Below are 19,616 nucleotides of genomic sequence, written 5' to 3'. Positions count from 1 at the left end.
AATTTCCTCCTGGAAAGCAATAAGATTGCATCATTCCCTAAATGTTGGCAGACTAGTCTTTCTTAGATTCGAAATGAAAGAACATCTTTAAACAAGGGTTTGGGTTTATATGGAGTCACATATGGTAACTCACTGGAAGCTATTGATTTAATATAAGATGAAATGCAAATTTCTAGGTAAGAGGGGATTCTCACTAGGAATTCACATTATGATCTGATAAATTAATTAACCACCCTCACTTATCTGAAAGATAAGTGGGAATAAGTTAAATGTTCTTCATTAAGCAACTGTTTAGATGATTTATGGTGTATTCATGTAGTAGACTGCAGCTGTTAGAAATGTTGCTGAAAATTTGTATTTATTTGTGTAAGTAGTGACCAATAGCACACTGAGGTATCAAACAGTATGTATATGTATATAGTATATATAATATATTTTTGTAAAAACATACTTAATATAAAATCTAAATATCTATTTGCAAAGAAAAAGGACATTTACCAAAATGTAAACAGTATTTATATAGGGCAGAGGGAGTTATGAGTGACATTTTTTATTCCATCCGTGTCCTTTTTTTAAAAAAATATATATATTTGCAATGAGCATATGTTATTTTAATAATCCAACAATGATGGCATTGAATCAGCGTGGGCAAACGAAGACAAGGTTTTTAATAGTAACTGAACAGTTGCTTACAAACCGCTGAACTGTGCCTCATTTGAATCATAACACATAGTCTTTAAAAATATTCCTGAATAAGGTAAAGATTCACAATGTCAGTCTGGAGGTTTCAAAGCAAGAACACAAATCTTCAGCAGAAACTGTGTTACAGATGTAGGATAAATAAACGTGGAAAAAGGCTCTGCCAACCAAATAACCGTTAAGTCCTTAAGATACTTGAGAGTACTCTCAGATGATAGACTAGATTTTTCTCTCCTGTCAGCCCATATTAAATCTTGTACGAGCTGAAACCACTCCTTATCCAGGCTCTTGGAGATGATGCCCTTGAGGCAAATCAGGCATAATTCCTATTATGCCTAGATACTAGATAGAGTTGCTCTCACAAGTGTCTTACTGTCAGATTTTGCTTAGGCGGGTGAACTGATGGACTAAAACTAACCATTATTCAGTCTTATTTTTATGGAAGTATAGCATTTTAAAGTGACATCTGGAAGGAGTTTACAATAATAAACATTTTGCTTTGTTTTTCAGGGAAAAGTGAAGGTAAATATAATTTCTTTATCATATGTTATATATATATGTTTGCAGATACATTCAGATGTTTATTTGGCAAACTTTTCTTCCTACTCTGAGACTCATGTCTAAGATTCCGGAGGTGAAAGCACAGATTAAGAGAAAATTGACTGTGCCTGGGATCAGGCAGTAGAGACAACCTGCCTCAGCCTCTCATAATTCACTTGTGCATTTTACCTATTGCACATGGAAGCTAGGCATTCCCCCTGGCCCCTATCAGGGAAAACTTCCTCTCCTTTACTCCTCGAGCAGAACTCTAGGATCCGCTGGGCCCGTATCAGAAGCTTCTAATGCCATCATGGGGACCCTGCCCTCATGACCTCAGTTAATCTAATCACCTCCCAAATCTTCCCCCTCCAAATACCATCACGTTGGGAGTTAGGGCTTCAACATACGAATTTTAGGGGGCACATATTCATCCATAACAGCCTAAATTTCTGGATCAAAAGTTATAGACATTTTAGGCTCCTCATATGTATCACCAGATTGCATTTTGTCATTGAAAGGATGTGCTAATTTACATCCCTTCCAATCAATGTGCAGCTAGTTTCACCTGATCCTTTTCAAGTGACAATTGAGTATTGTCATATTTTTATCTTTACTATTAAAAGTGGTATATCTATAGATTTAATTTGCATTTTTATTACTAGTGAAATTGAGTAATTTTTATCTGTTATTACCATTTGTAGTTTATCCTTTGTGAATTTTCTACTATTATTTGCCTGCTTTAAATAGGCACTCTAGCATTTTTATTCAGTTTATGAGCTTTTTATGTATTTAAGATATTATCCCTTTGTTATATTTGTAACATACATTCTACCTACTTAGTTGTTTGCCTTTTACTTTTGCTTGTAAGGCTTTCTAACAAATAGATGTTTTAAGTTTTTAGGTAGTCTAATTTATTGCATATTCTCTTTGTCATTCCTTCTATTACTTTTATGCTTGTTTAGTTCATTTTTAATATAAATACAAGGAACTTTAGTCAAAAGAACTGTATAGTACGTTTGCCATCTGTAGTAAATGCATACTCAGAATCTTTACCTAGTTATAAAAATTATACCCATGTCTTTTCATGTTATTTCAAATAAACATTTTCATGTATTGTCATGCTCCACATTCTTACCATTTTAAATAGTTTTATATTATTCTACCATGTTACCTAATTATATAGTATTCTGTCGTGTTAATTTAGGCATTATTGTACATTTTGATTATTTCAGGTTTTAAAAGTTACATGTAATGTAATCATTGTACAAATTATTGACTCCTTCATCATTTGAATTATTTCTTTAGAACATAATTCTAAAAGTTACCAGGTCTAAGTATAGGAACAGTGATCTGATTGGGTCATAGAATATAAGCGATATTTGGTATTATAACATTTCCATGTATTGCTTCTTTGATATACTGAATGGCATAAAATGGCATAAGCTGAATGCAAATAATACACTACCAATTCTATTTCATAAATTCTGTTTACTTTCAAATTTAGAAAAGCATATGAGTTATTAATTTTCATAGCATCACCTGTGTTCTGACCTCATGTAAAACATTTTACCTGGAAAGTTATGAGACCTGGGCTACCTAAGGCAATGCTGACTCCTTTTAAAGACTGGGCAAGAATGGGTGCCTGGGTGGCTTAACCCTTAGCATCCAACTCTTTTTTTCTTTTCTTTACTTTTTTTTTTTTAAGGTTTATTTATTTTTGAGAGAGAAAGAGAGAGGGAGGCAGAGGAAGGGAGACACAGAATCCAAAGCAGGCTCTAGGCTCCAAGCTTTCTGCACAGAGCCCAACGCGGGGCTTGAATAACCAACTGAGCCACGCAGGCACCCCTAAGCATCCAATTCTTAATTTCACCTCAGGTCTTGAGACCACAGTTGTTAGTTCAAGCCCCATGTTGGGCTCTGCACTCGGCAGGAAGCCTATTTAAAAAAAAAAAAGAAAAGAAAATAAAGACTGAGCAAGAGAATGGTACTTAATTGAATCCACACCAAGAACTTCTCTCCTTTCTTTGGAGAAATTGCAAATAAAAATTTGACCTTTTGTTAATTCTTAAATCATTGTTTGGCACAAATTTGCTATTATATATTGAAAAACTTACATTTTGGCATTTTTACAGCTTTGTGACTTATTTTCTTTCAATTTCAGAGAACACTTTTTACAGCTGGCTAGAAGGTAATTGGAAACTTTTAAGCAAATTTAAATGTTAAAAATGTTTTTCATTTTTAAAGACATACGAAATTAATTTTATAATGGTACAAGTTTCACATATGAATTTTCTCTTACTAAATTACTATTTTTAGGCCTCTGTGTAGAAAAAAGAGCATTCTACAGACTTATATCTGGCCTACATGCAAGCATTAATGTGCATTTGAGTGCACGATATCTTCTACAAGGTATGTGACATTCAATGCTATTTATTTTACCACATTTATTTTCAGATATTCTTGAAATGTTTTGGTATTTACCTTAATGGGAAAAAGTTGACCCTATTGAATATTAGGCAGTAAAAATTCATTCTTAACTGGTAGTAATCAGGAATGTAGGAACTGTATTATAAGGACATGTTCAGCATGATCAGAGCTCTCTTTACCTTCTTTTAAGAAACTGCTCAAAATTGTACACATCACTTTGGAAATATTCTTTTGTTACGGGAGTTAAAATAGCTCCTTAAAGTACAGTTTGTTACTCATTAGATATTACTGTATTAAAACCCTTTTATTTGTGTGCCAGCTTTAGGCCTGGAGTTTAATGGGTAAAAGCATTTCCCATTTCTCTTTATGTTTTAAAAGTGCTGTTGCAAAACAAGACCATAGTTGATTTTCATCAGCAACCTATTTCTTCTGGAATTTAAAGTAGCTCTATGTCTCAGGAGCAAAATATAGTAACTATAATTTTAAATAGGGCTTCAAACTTATTAGTAATTTTGGATAGTCATGTTTAAATTGTGTATTTTGGTTTTATAAATATGTTTATATTCAAAAATTTGATTTTTGTGAAACCATATTTCTCAGTACAACAGTGAATTTATTTTTCTTTTAAGGATGGATCCTAGAAGATAAAATATTAATGTAGAACTATTAAAATTTAAATTACAAAAGCACGTTTCATTGTTATATATTTTAAAATACAAAACGAAACTAACTTCTGTAGGCATAAATAACCCAATGTAAGTAAACTGAAAGTTAATTTTAAAATTCAGATTTTAATATTTATTTAATTTTTCTTTGTTCTTAGAAACGTGGTTGGAAAAGAAATGGGGACACAACATTACAGAATTTCAGCAGCGGTTTGATGGAATTTTGACTGAAGGAGAAGGTCCAAGAAGGCTTAAGAATTTGTATTTTCTCTACTTAATAGAATTAAGGGCTTTATCTAAAGTGGTACCATTCTTTGAGCGCCCAGATTTTCAACTCTTCACTGGAAATAAAGTTCAGGATGCAGAAAACAAAATGTTACTTCTGGAAATACTTCATGAAATCAAGTAAATTACATATTACAACTTGTACAACTTAAAATATTAGTAGAAGAGTGACAGGCGATATCCAAAGTTCAATTCTTGAACATTGAATTTAAAGAAGGGAAAATTATTTTAAAAAAATAATTAGAAGTTAATTTTGCACATAGGTCTTTTAGAATTGCATTTTGTTTTTGTTTTGACTTAGGTACTATAAGCCACAAGTTTTTAAAGAATTATTCTGGTAGTACTTGATACCTACATTATTTTCATTTTCAGTTGAACACACTGGGTTTAAGGCCAAACTTCTATTTTATGTAGTTGTTTTAGATTTGTGGATAAGAATTTGTTTTGGGGCAAGAGTGTTGATTTTACTGTATTTTCTTTTCTTTTTAAAAAAAAACATTTTTTTTTTAACGTTTATTTATTTTTTGAGAGAGAGAAATAGAGTGCAGCTGGGGAGGGGCAGAGAGAGCAGGAGACACAGAATCCAAAGCAGGCTCCGGGCTCTGAGCTGTCGGCACCAGAGTCCAATGCAGGGCTTGAACTCACTAACCGTGAGATCATGACCCGAGCTGAAGTCGCAGCTCAACCTACTGAGCCACCCAGGCGCCCTTATATTTTCTACTCTATTTAATTATATTATTCATCACCGACCTGTGAAATGTTATATTAGCGGGACTTTTAATATTTTATAATACCTGAAAATGAATCTTCTCTGTTTTGAAATGCAGATCATTTCCTTTGCATTTTGATGAGAATTCCTTTTTTGCTGGTGATAAAAAAGAAGCAAACAAACTGAAGGTAATGATTTTATACTTTAACTTAATTTTTAGTTTCAAACTCTTATGCAGGTATGAATATAAGCCCATGTTTTTATAATTAACAATAAATCTTATTATATAAATATGAAATTATATGAAAAGGCAGAGTCATAAACTTTCTTTTCCTCGAAAAAAGGAAGTCCAAATGCAGGTCAGCTTAATATCTAGTTTGTATTGTGTTCAAAGTTAACGACTGAAATCTGTGTGTCACTGCACACTTTACAGATGGCTTTCACATTGATGGTCTCGTAACAAATAGAACTTGTAAATTAAGGGAGAGGAATCTAGAGCATGAATGACAATATTAGTCTGTCTTTCTGAAAATGGTTTTGGTTAAATTACAAAGATCCTCTTTAGGGAGAGAGGGCACAGTGTTTGTCGTTTATCTCATTCAGCAGGAATTAAAGGTATTTAGGAAAGCCAGCATGTAGCCATGGGAAGAAAAGACATGATACCCTACAAAATGAGGATTGTCTCTTAATAGGGGTATAAGCTCAGGCAAAGACCATCTTTGTGTATATTTGCATCAAAATCCTACAAATATAAAATATTACTGGGAAGATTTATTAAACACTCACTATATGCAAAATAGGATTCTTTCATTAAAGGAAGGGACAACTTCTACCCTCAGCAGACTCCAGTTTATTTGGGGACTCAAGTAAAATTATGTTACTGTTCTTTGTTACAAAACTATAGGTAAGGAAAGGCAGTTGGCCCTCAGGAGCTCTGGGCTTGATCTGATTTTTTTCAGAATATTTATGGCAATATTCCTCTGTTTTGTTATTCTTTGTTTCTTTCTATAGGGAAAGAACCTGATTTTATGCAGTTTGCAAACACAATACTTTTTTCACTCTTTTTTTTTTTTTTTTTTGCTATGAAATAATAGTTATTTTTGACCTCCCATCTACCTCCTACTGAAAGCATTCTTGCTAGAAATACATACTTCAGTGCTTATATAACCTCCCAGGCAGCTTCCAGGAACTTAAAAGTGAGGGGGAAGATACCGTAAAAAGACTTTTTTCTACTATTTTCACTGTCATCCTTATTTTTAGTATACTTGCTGTTTTATAGGAGCTTGTTTTGCATCAACTCTTTTTATATTGTGCAGATTAGAAATATTTCTCATAATGTTTTAATTTTATCAAAACTCTGAAACACTCAGCTTTTTTTTTTTTCAAGTTTAATGACATCTTTTACTATCTATCAAGGTTCGTCTCAGGATCCATATAAATGCAGTCTCCCAGAGTCCTGTCTCTGGCTTGGAGATGTCCAGTGTGGATCAGCCCTTGTGACTGTGGGACAAGTTGCGCCAAAGGAGCCCTGGCCTTTTGGTTTCAGCATGATATGGACATACTGAGCCCTAGGGCCTTGGCAGCGGGATCCGCCCAAGACCTGTTTGGAGGATGGGCCAGATGTAGGAGTGGGGAGCTGGCCTCCTTGCTGGGCCTGGGGAAATGAAGAAACACATCTCCATGCCACATTGGTCTCGCTCCCATTGTGGAAATATTGAACGTACTTTGGTCATGGCTGTAGCCATTCCCTCTCCCTAACTATGTGTCTGACTCTGCCTTCATTGACACTTAGAAGTCATGGAGCTGGCATCCACTCAGTGGGCTCCTAAAGATGGGGGAACACTCATCTTTGATGTCCTATGGAGTTTAATAGGATTTTTTCAGAATTCAGATTTCTGAATTCTTTTATAATAAAAAAGTAAAAAAACAAGAAAATTTGTTAATATCAGAGAGTTTACTTTCTTAAAGTAGTTTATGGTGAACACAATGGATTTGAACCGTCACATTAAGTTTTATTTTTTATAATTAATATAGGGTGTTATGTTAGTTTCGGGTATGTATAAATTCATTTTAAAATCTCATCTTGGGCGCCTGGGTGATTCAATCGGTTAAACATCTGAGTTCTGCTCAGGTCATGATCTCATGGTTTGTGAGTTCAAGTCCCACATCAGGTGAGCTCAAGCCCCGCTTGGGGTGAGCCATGCTTCTCTGTATCTCTCTCTCTCTGCCCTTCATGGGATTCTCTCTCTCACTGTCTCTTTCTCTCCCTTCCTCCCTCTCTCTACCTCTTGCTTACTTGTGCCCCTTCTCTCTCAAAAAAATCTCATCTGCTTTATACTCTGTCAATGTATGGTTAGAAATAGAAGACTGCATGAAAGAATTGTTTAGTGTTCAACTCAAAATAGAGTAGGATCTCACTTGAAGGCTTTTAAAACATTTAAGGATCGGGTGAGAATTGTGTTTTGGTCAGTTGGTTTCACTGAATATAAACTACGGTATGTAACCACAGCATGTTTGTTCATTCTACCCACTGACTATAATTTAAAGTACTGACCTAAAAGCTGTATACATAAACAAGGAGAATCTATAAGTGATTTAGGTTCTGGTTATTTTAAGGATCATAAATTCTCCTAATCCGAGATAACTTTGGAATATATTTAGGTTATTGGACATTGATATTTGTGAAGTCACAGATATTTTCTCCTGGTCTGATGTAGTAAATTTCTAGCTTATTAATTTGGTTCTGGCATATTAAATTCACATAAGCAATTGTGCTTTGCTTTAATTTTGCAATGTTATTTTGGCTGTTGTAAGCCATCATGCTTACTCTCTGTGTATGCCATACAAAGATTTACTCAAGAGCTGCCACATTCAAGTATTTGAATTAACAAACATAGATCCAGATACTGAATTTAGGTGTCTACAAAAGCAAGCACAGTCTTTTAGAACAGAGGCTTCCAACCTTTCCAACTATGAGAGTCCCTAAAGTCAAAAACTTTTAAGCTCTCCCTGTGAGAGTAGTAGTTTTTGTATCTATAGATTATGACAATATAATTACCAAAAGGCTAAAATACATTTGGTAACACTTTTTAGGTAAAAGTTGTGTTTTATTGATCATAGCATTTATATTCATTTGGAAATTTATAGTGCATACATGAGATCTATTCTGTCTGTAGGCAATGCTTGTCTACATATGGATTTTGTAGGCCCTTGTAATTATTGAACCCTTCAGAGGTCAGCACTTCATAGGATGGGGACATCTGCTTTAGAGTAATTTTACTATGCTGTTATTGTTAAAAGTGTGATTAAAAAAAAATTTTTTTTAAATGTATTTATTTTTGAGAGCGAGAAAGAGAGTGCAAACTAGGGAGGGGCAGAGAGAGGGAGACACAGAATCCGAAGCAGGCTCCAGGCTCTGAGCTGTGAGCACAGAGCCTGACGTGGGGCTCGAACCCACAAACCGTGTGATCATGACCTCAGCTGAAGTCGGATGCTTAACCGACTGAGCCACCCAGGTGCCCCAAAGTGTGATTTTTCTTTAATTCAGGTTAAAACACAAGTTTAAAGGAAACCTTAAATCACCAAAATTTACTTAGAGTAATATTACTGGGTAAATATTTTTAAAAAGTAGATTTAAAATTCAGATTACCTCTTACTGAACTCAGTGCAAAAGGTACAGAAACATAAGATGTAGAATATTGTTAACAAATGGTAATATTATTGACTTGGGCTTTATACTAAATTAATACAAAATTTATATTAATAAAGATACAAGATCTGGGATCCTAGAAAAAAATCTTTTGTAGATTACACCTACTTCAAAGCCTCAAGCTGAATAAAGCATCTAGGGAAGAAGTATCCTCAGGATGAATTGTGAATACACTTTGAAAGTGGGTTCCAGTCTTTGCTGATTTATTCCCATTTTAAAGTCATTGGTCCTGTTCTCTTCTGGTTGAGCCCAGTGTGTGGTTTGTCACATTTAAAAATAGAGAAGTTCTACACACTCCTCAAATTGTGGGCTGACTGGTACAATGGATATTCAGTCAGAAATGTATGTCAAATTTCCTGCTTAAAGCTTGGGATTCCAGTACAAGTCCAGGACAGAAGGAGTCACTTGGCAAACTAATTTCCATTGGAGTAAAAGTAGGATGTGCTCTTGGTTTCCTATCTTTTTTACTTATTCCTTAAGGACATATACTACTTTTGGAGGATCTGGATTAATTTTTTCCTATTATAAACAATGTAATACCTTAGTGTTATAGAATATATACCTACATATTAAAAGTATAAAACCAAAAAGGGAACAATAAACATCAAATTCAGAATAATTATAGAGAGTAGGATACAGGACTTTGGAGGCATACATAGAGGTTTCTGTGGTACTTGTGATAGTTTCTTTTAAAGATTGGTGACATATACCTGGATGTTCACTATATTCTGTATATTTCTGTATGATAATATTAATTATAAATATATTTAAAAATAAAAATATGGTAAAATATTATTAATAATAAAATATCTGATTGTTTTACCTAATAAATACCAGAAAGCAAAGCTTTCTTTAACTTTTATGGAGCCAAATTTTGAAATTTCTCCCTCCCTCTCTCTCTTTTTTTTTTTTTTAAAGTTTATTTATTTATTTTTGAGAGAGAGCAAGAGATAGAAAGGGAGAGAGCTTGAGCGAGGGAAGGGCAGAGAGAGAGGGAAAGAGAGAGAATCCCAAGCAGGGGCTAGAACTCACAAACTGCCAGATCATGATCTGAGCTAAAACCAACAAGAGTTGGATGTTAACCAAGTGAGCCACCCAGGTGCCCCTTTTTTTTCTTTCTTGATAAATGATGCCATTCTACTCCTGTCCCCCTTCTTCTGATATTTACATATAGTTAATAATCACATAAAGCAAAACATCTCAACTCAGTTACCTTTTTGTATATTTGCAGATAGTTTAGTTTCTGAGTCAGGCAGGCCAGGGGTCTTTGTTTGCTGTTTCCTACACATGGGAGTTTAGGCAACCTAACCTCTCTGAACCTTGTTTTTTTAATTCATGTAGATTATAATAACGTTTGCTTTTGGATTTGCGGGTAAGTTAAAATGAAATTGTGTATGTAGATTCTGGTACGCAGGGGTGCTCAGTGAATGTGGATTTTAATTCTCTTCCCCTTTTTCAATCCCCTTTAGTCCCCTGCACAGTGCTGGACACATAGAAGGCACTCAGAAAACACTTAGTGTTTGATTATATGCTAAATATAAATAAAATCTCGTTAAATTGTTTTCAGGAGGACTTTCGACTGCATTTTAGAAATATTTCTAGAATCATGGATTGTGTTGGTTGTTTTAAGTGTCGACTGTGGGGAAAGCTTCAGGTAAGTAAATCTAGCTCAATCTTATTTTTCATTTATTCTTTACCCAAAGAATTTTCTGACTTTTTTTTTTTCTTATTTCTATTCTAGATACAGGGTTTGGGGACTGCTCTGAAGATTTTGTTTTCTGAGAAACTGATAGCAAATATGCCAGAAAGTGGGCCGAGCTATGAATTCCATCTAACCCGACAAGAAATAGTATCATTATTTAATGCATTTGGAAGGTTAGTTTGAATGTACTTAAATTGTTTCTGTTAGCCAAGTAAATCTAGTGCAACACATACACTCTCAGATAAAACGGGTAAGGAATATCCTTTTTAGTGAAATTTTTTCACTACAGAATTCTGTGATCTTATGAAATGTAGGCACACACAATCATTAGATGATATTCTTTACTTTCGTCTATTGATTTTTATAATTATGATTAATTTATTGATTAGAATTCAGTATTCACATAAAATTTTACTGAATTTGTGTATATTTTTCTAATTATTTAAAAGTAGTTTTTGTGCTGCCCACATATTTTTTGAAGGTCCTGGAAAAAATCATGTTGTTCAAAATAGGTATATGTATACAATTTCTTTGTGGATTCACCATTATGTGAAAAGGTTAATAATTCTTTAAAAATAATTTTTTAAAATTATTGGAAGATAAACTTGAAATAAGGAACTTACATTATACTTTATACATTATAATGTATACGTTATACATCTATACTTTATGTATAGATGCATTTCCTGCCGACTACTGTTTGTAGAGAATGCAGAGATTTATACAAACGACATTTTCTAAGGATGACATTTCTTCACTTTAAAAAAAATATGATTTAATATTTTGGGTTTGAAATAATTGACCTTCAAAATTATTCTCTAGTACACAGAAACTTAACTTTTTAGTTCATTGAGAATTATGGTACTTTTTTTATGGTGGAGAGCAGAATAAAATACACTTCAAAATAATAATCAAACTTTTATAAAAAGTAGTGAAAACAATTTGGTCACATATTTACTATTGTCACTCTTTGTAGTCCAAAAGCTTTGATTCTTGTGTATTTACTACATATGGAATATTGATGAGTTTCACTATTCATATACTTATGCATATTTAAACTACATATTTTAATGCTTATGTAATTTACACTTATGTACTTTAAATGCTAAGCATGTGACTATACTTATGAATACTTTAAATATCTAAGTATTTTAGTGTTTATGTACTTTATAATTCTGTATTTTAAACCTTTAATACTAAGTTTTCAATACTTAAAAATAACTAATTTCAGGGCAATATTATCTTAGTTCTACCACATCAAATTAAGAACTCAAGTACATCAAAATTGACTACGTGGTTTATACATCTTTAAATTTACTAAAATAAATTACTTGAAAATTTTTCTGTGCTCTAAAAAATGCAGAGTTGAATAACAGAAAAGATATCTATGATCGTTTCTGAGTGAAATTTTTTTGTTTACAGAATTTCCACGAGTGTGAAAGAATTAGAAAACTTCAGGAATTTGTTACAAAATATTCATTAAAGAAAACAGAAAACAAGTTGAAATGTGCCTGTTTCTGGACTATGAAGGCCAAAGAGTGGAATTTCATTCAGAGGCATATGAGCAATGACATTCTTAAGCCAAACATTTTATATAAAGCTGCTTTTGTAAAAGGAGAATTATATTGTTTAAGTAGACAATTTTTTTTAATTGTGTTAAGTCTGTGTATAATATTATTGTGAGTAAAAGTAATACTTTGTTGATGTGGTAAAAATTTTAAAGTTTAACATTGAATAAAATGAGGATTATCAAATTCATATATGTTAAAACTAAGTAAATGTTGTAAGTCTCTCAAGAATTTTGTGTTAAGAAGATGTAATATAAATAAAGCTATGGTCGGTGTGTTGACCGCTTTATAGGAAAATGCTGAGAAGGCTCATGAATAATCCATAATTAACAGCCTAAAATTTTTCAGTACATTGAGGGTTACCAGCTTTAGTGAAAAAAAAAAAATACAGAATGCCCAGTTAAATTTGACTTTCAGGTAAAAAATGAATAATGTTTTAAGGTAAGCTTGCTTTAGGCAATATTTGGGACATACTTACACCAAAAATTATTTCCTGTTTAAAATTCAGATTTAACTGGGAATCCTGTGTTTTATCTGGCAACCCAAAAAGTACATTGGTATGAAATAAATCTGTTTTAGAATTATATTGCTATTTTGATTGGCTCGTTTTGGTGTCTAGAAAGATATAATACCAACTCAAAGACTTAAGGGATTTCTAAACATTGTGAAAAGTTGAATAGATTTATATATTTATTCTCCTAATACTTTACCTAGTGCTGAATAAAATTTGGGGGAAACTCTTTATTTTTATATGATTTCAAATTTACAGAAGTTTCCAGGATAGTACAAAGAACTCTTTTACCCAGATTCACGAATCGTTCACATTTGCTTCATCTATCATGCTCTCTCTGTATATATACAGACATATACTGTTTTTTCCTAAATCATTTGCAAGTCCGTTTCAGGCATCATGCCCTTTGAGCCTTATAAATACTTCAGTGTGTAATACTGAATAATTTTTTTAAATGATTTTTTCAGGAAAAAATAAAAGTGGAACTATCATACGGTAAGCCTTAGAATAAGGAATCATTTTGAGTTCCACTGTAAAGTTCTTTTTGAGTTTGTTGCCCTCTTAATGCCTGATATGTATAGTCATAGGGCGTATAATTTTTTTTGTACGTGAGGTTCATTTCCTTTTTCTCCCTAAAACTTAACCAATTTCGGGAGGTTTTCATTAGTGGCAGTCCTTCAATGATAAAAATATTTGAAGAAGTATAAGAATTTTGATCACATGGTAATTGTGAATGAAAAAAACTATACCTCAAAAGGATGTGCCCTCTATGCGTTTTAGCAGGTGTATCATGTTGAGATGTCACATTATTAATAAAGCAGGATTTATTTATATAATGGTTTAGAAATATCATTTTATACTGCTGTATACTTTTTCTTTTCTGTGCCCTTTCTAAAGCCTGGCGTAGTGCCAAGCACATAGTAAGCACATAGTGGGTATCCAATACATATTTGTTGAATGAATGTATGAATTTGTATTCAGTATATTTTAAATGAATAATCACAGAGCTAAGTCATATTTTCTTCCCACCCCTCATTTGAATAAGGCAGGAAAAGAAAGACATTTACTAATTAAGTCAATATTGTTGGAGACTCAAAGGAGTATGGAGTAAGTGCCATGTGTAAAAGTTTAAAGGACATTTGTAGTATCTGAACATGTGGAAGATGGGTTTAAATGGTAATTTTGTCTGTATGCTGCTCAAACTTTCATGTCCTGCCCTGCCCTCTTTTAAAGTCAGTTGTTTTGAAAGAGTATTCCCATCATCACTTTGTCACCTCCCACTTGCTCCATAACCAAAATCTTGCTTTTGGCTCTGTTGTTCCTAACAATTGCTTCTTTTGAAGTCAAAAATTCAAATTATAAATTCACAGTTCAGTTCACAAGCCATTTGACTTTTGTTTTCCTGCATTTGACACTCTTGGCAGTCCCAGGGTTCCTTTTCTCCCCAGGGTTTCTTATATTTCACTCCTGGATACTTCCCTTTGTAGCTTCTTTTCATTAATGCCTTAAATGTTATTCCTCTGACTTTCATTCTTGCCCTTAATCACCACCACTTTTCACTCTTGAGTAATTCTGATTCAATGATTTCTAAATCCTTATTATTAGTCCACACCTGTCAATCCATCTGTTTACTACATGTCTTTACCGTTGTTCCACAGATGCTTGTATATCTTAATCACTCTCCTCCCAAATCGATTCTTATGCCCGTGTTCCTTACTCTGGCTAATTTCAGAACCATCATCATCTTAATTCTCTAGGCTCACTCCTCTCCATCTTCCCCTGTCCAGTCGGTGTCTAAGCGCTGTGGAGTTTATCTCCATTTCTCTGTCTTTCCCTTTTGTTTGCTCTAACCTAGAGCACTACACTAACCTGTCTCCTTATTCTCAGCCTGTCTCCCCTCGTGTGCCCCACCATGCTGCCACAGCAGGCTTTCTAGAAGCACTCTAACAAGGTCCTCTGATGTGTCTCCAGTGCCACCCCAGCCCCCATGCTCTGATAAAACACTTAATTCTTCAAGTGTGCCAGGATCAGGCCTCCACACCTTGATGCGTGCTGTTCTTTTTGCATCAGGTGCTCTAGCCATCCTTCCCCACCTGGAAAATTCCCGTGTCTCCCTGGAGGCCAGCAGAGAGCCCGTCTCTGTGAAATCTTCCTTATTTCACCCAAGGAGGATCGTCTAATTTCCTCTTAAATGTCACCACTGTAATTACAACCTACCTCTACTGTGTCACTTATTGTACTGTATTTTTTTTAAGCCTCCTTTACTAGAATGTGAGCTCCTTAAGGGCAGGAAAAGGAACTTTATCCATTTTTGCATCTCCATAGCATAGTTTTTGGCATTTGAACACTTAATAAATGTTTGTTGAATAAATTGCTTTTAAAATGACAACTTTATTGCATTAGAGGTCATACCTTCACTCCAAATATTCTTTACAAGAGTTAATAGATTCCCAAGGATTTGTGGACTTCAGGGGGGGTGGCCAGTAAATCTCCTGAAATTGCATTCAAAATTTGGTGTGGTTTTGGCAAATTATAAAGGGATTCTATTATGGAAAAAATAGTAAGAACTCTTCTTTTAGGGGAAAAGGCAACATCACTGAAGAATTTCTCAAGTAATCAATGAATAGCTGCCCAAGATTACAGGCTAGATAAATTTATTCCTGTTTAAAATTCAAAGAGAAAGAGAGAGGTGTTAGAAGTCATGTCATACAAAAAAATTTTTTTAAGCATTGTACTTTTTTAAAAATTAGTTTTGTTGATGTTTATTTTTGAGAAAGACGTGAGTGGGGGAGGGGCAGAAAGAGAGGGAGACAGAATCTGAAGCAGGCTCCAGGCTCTGAGCTGTCAGCACAGAACCCCACACAGGGCTCCAACTCACAAACTGTGAGATCATGACCTGAGCCGAAGTTGGATGCTTAACTGACCGAGCCACCTAGGCGCCCCTTACAAAGATTTTTCTTAGCTAAATGTTTGAATAAACATACTGTCACAATCATATTGCTATTTTTAAATAAAGTGTGTGCCAGTTCATGTCAAATTAGTGTACAATATTAAGAGACACAATGTCCAGATATAAATATAAGCTCACGAACAGCAAACTATCATCTGTAATTCCTGATATTTTTCTCTTTTCTTTGGTAGCACCAGGGTTCTTATGCTTGTATGACAGTAGTCAGTGTCATCAGTTGAGACATTTAAGAAAACCAGACCTCCAAATAAAAGCACAAACACTTTTATTTTTAACAGTAGTGTTTTGTTACAATTTAGTGAAACAAATAAATACATTCATTGGCCACAGCTATACTTTCACAACCAGTTTGAAACTGATTGTATAGCTGAGAAACACTGTTAAACAATAAAAAAGGCAGCTATGCATAAAAAAGCCACTTTAGCTATAAATTACATCTTTCATAAAACTACAACCAGCTACACTGAGTGGTAAGAGTTTCAAAATTAATGACCACCCAAATGAAACAATAAAAACAAGTACTGCTAATCACTGTAGAATTACACACTTAAGCAATGAAATTCACTGTTCTAATTAATGAACCAAAAAGGAAGGTTTGAAATTGTCATCATGTGCTTCAGTGCAGGATGAGCAGGGAATCGGTAGCCCTTTGATTTCATAAACAGCTCCTTCTTTCGAGACCAAACTTAAAGTGCTCCTAGTGCTTTGGAATTTTTAAGCAAAAATTGGGCCAGAAGCTTATCTTTCTTTGTCTTTGGTGATGTATTGTGGGAGATGTGTACAAGGGGACAAATGCAAGAATTCAGGTACCCTAAGTCAGTGATAAGAATAAATCTACAAATCTGAAATTTGGAAGAATCAACTAATGCCACTGAAAGAACCAAGATATTTTATCTGGATTTTTTTTTTTAAAGTAATCTTTGCTTATCTGGTCAAATAGGAACACTGCGTAGGGAGGCCTTAGAAAAAAATTTATCTTATTTACTTGGAACCTCAAGGATTAAAAGAGATAACACATCTTTTCAGATAGTTCTAGGTAATTAGATACTCAACATTATTAGGAAAATAAATAGTTGGCATTCTGAATAGAAATCTAAGAACTGAAGTTGTCATCAAAATATACCCGGTTAAGTGTATGTTATGTTGTCATGTAAATACCAAGGTTAACTTCTGTACTATAAATTTTTAAGTAATTTGGTTACAATCAGAGAATTTAAAACAGACCCAAAGTAACATTTGTCACTATAGGCTTATGCTTCTGATTGAGTTCAAAGTCATTTTGTATGATAAAAAGAAGAAATTTCTTTGGCTGTATACCAGCCTCCCAAAAGATCAAAAGCATTAAAAATTTCATTTATTCCTGTTATACTCTTATGAAATCACTGAATAAGCAATTATTAAAACTTTGAAAGGTATTTTAAATGATAGTAGAAATAAAACATAACTTTCTAGTCAAAAGACAGAAAAGGACAGTTGTATTAGTTGCAGTTCTGAAGAAATAGATCAGCAGACAACTGTATGTAGCTAGTTGTCTTTAAGCACAATTGTGACAGCTTCCCAATGTTGCCTGTTCCCTTGGCATCTTGAGGTATTCAGCATCTACTTCTTTCCATATAGATACTGGTAGAAAGTGCATTTTAAAATCCTTTATTACTTTAGCCTACCATATATATATATTTTTAGATTTGGGATAGGACATTCAAGACAGTTTTAATATAATTCTAGAAGTATTCCAATATTGTTAAACACTGGTTTTGTACTTACCTAGTTAGTACATCAGTTTTCTTATTTAGTCTAGTGCTGGAATTAATTTGAATTAAATTTAATCTGGCTTTGCCCATATACAAGATATAAAAATGGGAAAACTAAAGGAGGAATTACATGTCTTACAAAGTATTGCACTTGAGTTTACTGCAATAATGTATCATGACTTAATTTACCTGAGGACAATCCTGATTCAATAGGTACAATCAGCTGTATCTTGTTCAGCCAAATCAGATGCTTTTGAAAATGTATTCATGTTTTAACTTAGAATTGTACATTTTATGAATAATTCTTAAATGCATCTGTAAATGTGTTTAGTCCCAAGAAGTTTCTACCCAAATCTCCCTATGCAAAAATCACTATTTTTCTTGAAGAGCCATGCTTAAACTACTATAATATATCTTAATCATACAAAATGATCACTTGACCAATTCTACTCAAAGTAGCCACATCATTTTCACCAGTATACTTTCTTCTTGAAGAAATGACTGTGGCTTTCCAAAGAACACTGCTGGTCATCATTGTAAAGGATTACTACTGTCGTTTAAAAAAAATGATGGAATAATTTTGGTTGGTATTTTACAATCATGCTTAAAAGAACTATCTTCAGTGATCACATATTTTTAAGTAGATTTTTAAAAAGAATGGTACATTGTTATACCTTAATCCTGCACACTGTTCACACCGTAAAATTTTTATTGGGTAAGAATTCCACATAGAATATACCACTGAATATACAGGCTTTGATTTTCATAGGGAAATTGCCTCCTAATTAGGTGTACAATATAATATCCTAGTGTGAACCCTAGAGTGTGACTTTGGGGACTGCAGTGTACTCTTTCAGAACAAAGATAAAAGTGCAAATATGCAAATATGCATTTGATGTTCCAAAGTCAGGATGTTTGCAGCCATCAAGTGCCTTAAGATCCTAATCCTTCTTTTCTCCCACTCCAAACTTCCCATTTTACTTCATTTTGCTATGAAGAAGTCAAAAGCAACAGGTGTGTTCTCTGCTGAACCACATTTCCAGGCTGTGTTTTCAGTTGCAACAGATAATGGAATGTTTATGTAGATGGCATTTAAACACATCGAATATACACGTTCATGAGAAACAATGGAAGAATCACGGCTCGGTAATGCTGTCAGTTTTGTGGTGTTACATACAAGCTATGGTGATTGCTCATATCTAAATTGCTACAAGTAAAGAGCAAAGGAGCAGTGTCTGTCATAGGTCCATTCAGGTGGGGAGAGACTGTATAGCTGTTGCTGCCACACCCAGTCATGGTGCCATACCAGCCCAAACCTTGTGAATTTGATAAACTGCAACAAGAAAAGGCAAAAAAGTGATAGGAATGTGATCAGGATGTAAGTCACATTGGCATTTTTAGTGTTCAATGAATTTCATAATACAGTATTCAAATATTGAGTATATTCTTTGCCAAGTAATATGATGGATTTCTACAAAATGGAATGACTTTTATCTAATATCCTTGATTTTATATCACATATTACAAAAGAATAAATACGTCAGAATTAGAACTTGATTATCAGATGATAATATAGTGCTGTTTATTATGGACTAGGCTCTTGTAAGACATGTTTCTGTGTATATACATGAAGTAATGTATACACACACATACCTTATTTAATTTTTACAACAATCCTATTAGATAAATTCTATTATCCCTATTTTATAGGTGAAAAACAGGCTGAAAAAAAACAGGTTAAGTAAATTGTCCAGATGAAATGAGGATTACAGAAAATGTTATATCAAGCTCAAAGTATTATGGAGGTATGCTTTTAGCTTTTCACTTTGCCCTGATACACAGCTAATGGTATGGAGTTGCAGTGATTTTAGAGTAAGAAGGACACAAGGAGATTTCCTATAGCATCTAAGATTCCCAAAAGGTTAATCTAGGGTTTTCCTGTGGGCTTTGAATAGCACTATAGATAAGGAAACATATACATCACTCTAATTGTATTCCTTCCCTACTTACTAACTTCTGCCAGCTTTGAAGCAACATGGGATCCTGAAATAAGATGGTACCATTTTACTCCCAAAGGCATTT

General features: G+C 33.7%; 2 protein-coding genes across 4 annotated transcripts in view; one reads left to right on the top strand and one right to left on the bottom strand.

Annotated features, from left to right (window-relative positions):
- Nucleotides 1-13,651, top strand: part of ERO1A (endoplasmic reticulum oxidoreductase 1 alpha) — a 45,114-nt gene extending 31,463 nt beyond the window's left edge. Inside the window, exons 9-16 of one of the 2 annotated variants that reach the window (XM_027065717.2) lie at nucleotides 1,210-1,221; nucleotides 3,401-3,427; nucleotides 3,556-3,648; nucleotides 4,490-4,736; nucleotides 5,444-5,513; nucleotides 10,602-10,688; nucleotides 10,776-10,909; nucleotides 12,159-13,651. In XM_027065717.2, the coding sequence (XP_026921518.1) occupies nucleotides 1,210-1,221; nucleotides 3,401-3,427; nucleotides 3,556-3,648; nucleotides 4,490-4,736; nucleotides 5,444-5,513; nucleotides 10,602-10,688; nucleotides 10,776-10,909; nucleotides 12,159-12,219 (731 nt within the window). In that variant the 3' untranslated portion in view covers nucleotides 12,220-13,651. The remainder of the gene's footprint in view (nucleotides 1-1,209; nucleotides 1,222-3,400; nucleotides 3,428-3,555; nucleotides 3,649-4,489; nucleotides 4,737-5,443; nucleotides 5,514-10,601; nucleotides 10,689-10,775; nucleotides 10,910-12,158) is intronic. The other variant, XM_027065718.2, reaches the window with a different exon arrangement.
- A 2,843-nt stretch (nucleotides 13,652-16,494) lies between these two features.
- The window catches only part of GPR137C (G protein-coupled receptor 137C), a 61,724-nt gene continuing 58,602 nt past the window's right edge, over nucleotides 16,495-19,616 (bottom strand). For both annotated transcript variants that reach the window (XM_015080084.3, XM_027065716.2), the window contains one exon: nucleotides 16,495-18,867. In XM_015080084.3, coding sequence (XP_014935570.2) covers nucleotides 18,690-18,867 — 178 coding nt within the window. In that variant the 3' untranslated portion in view covers nucleotides 16,495-18,689. The remainder of the gene's footprint in view (nucleotides 18,868-19,616) is intronic.

The sequence above is a fragment of the Acinonyx jubatus genome, chromosome B3, assembly GCF_027475565.1.
Source record: "Acinonyx jubatus isolate Ajub_Pintada_27869175 chromosome B3, VMU_Ajub_asm_v1.0, whole genome shotgun sequence".
NCBI lineage: Eukaryota > Metazoa > Chordata > Mammalia > Carnivora > Felidae > Acinonyx > Acinonyx jubatus.
Note: the sequence above shows the minus strand (reverse complement) of the source record. Positions and strands in the feature narration are given on the sequence as shown.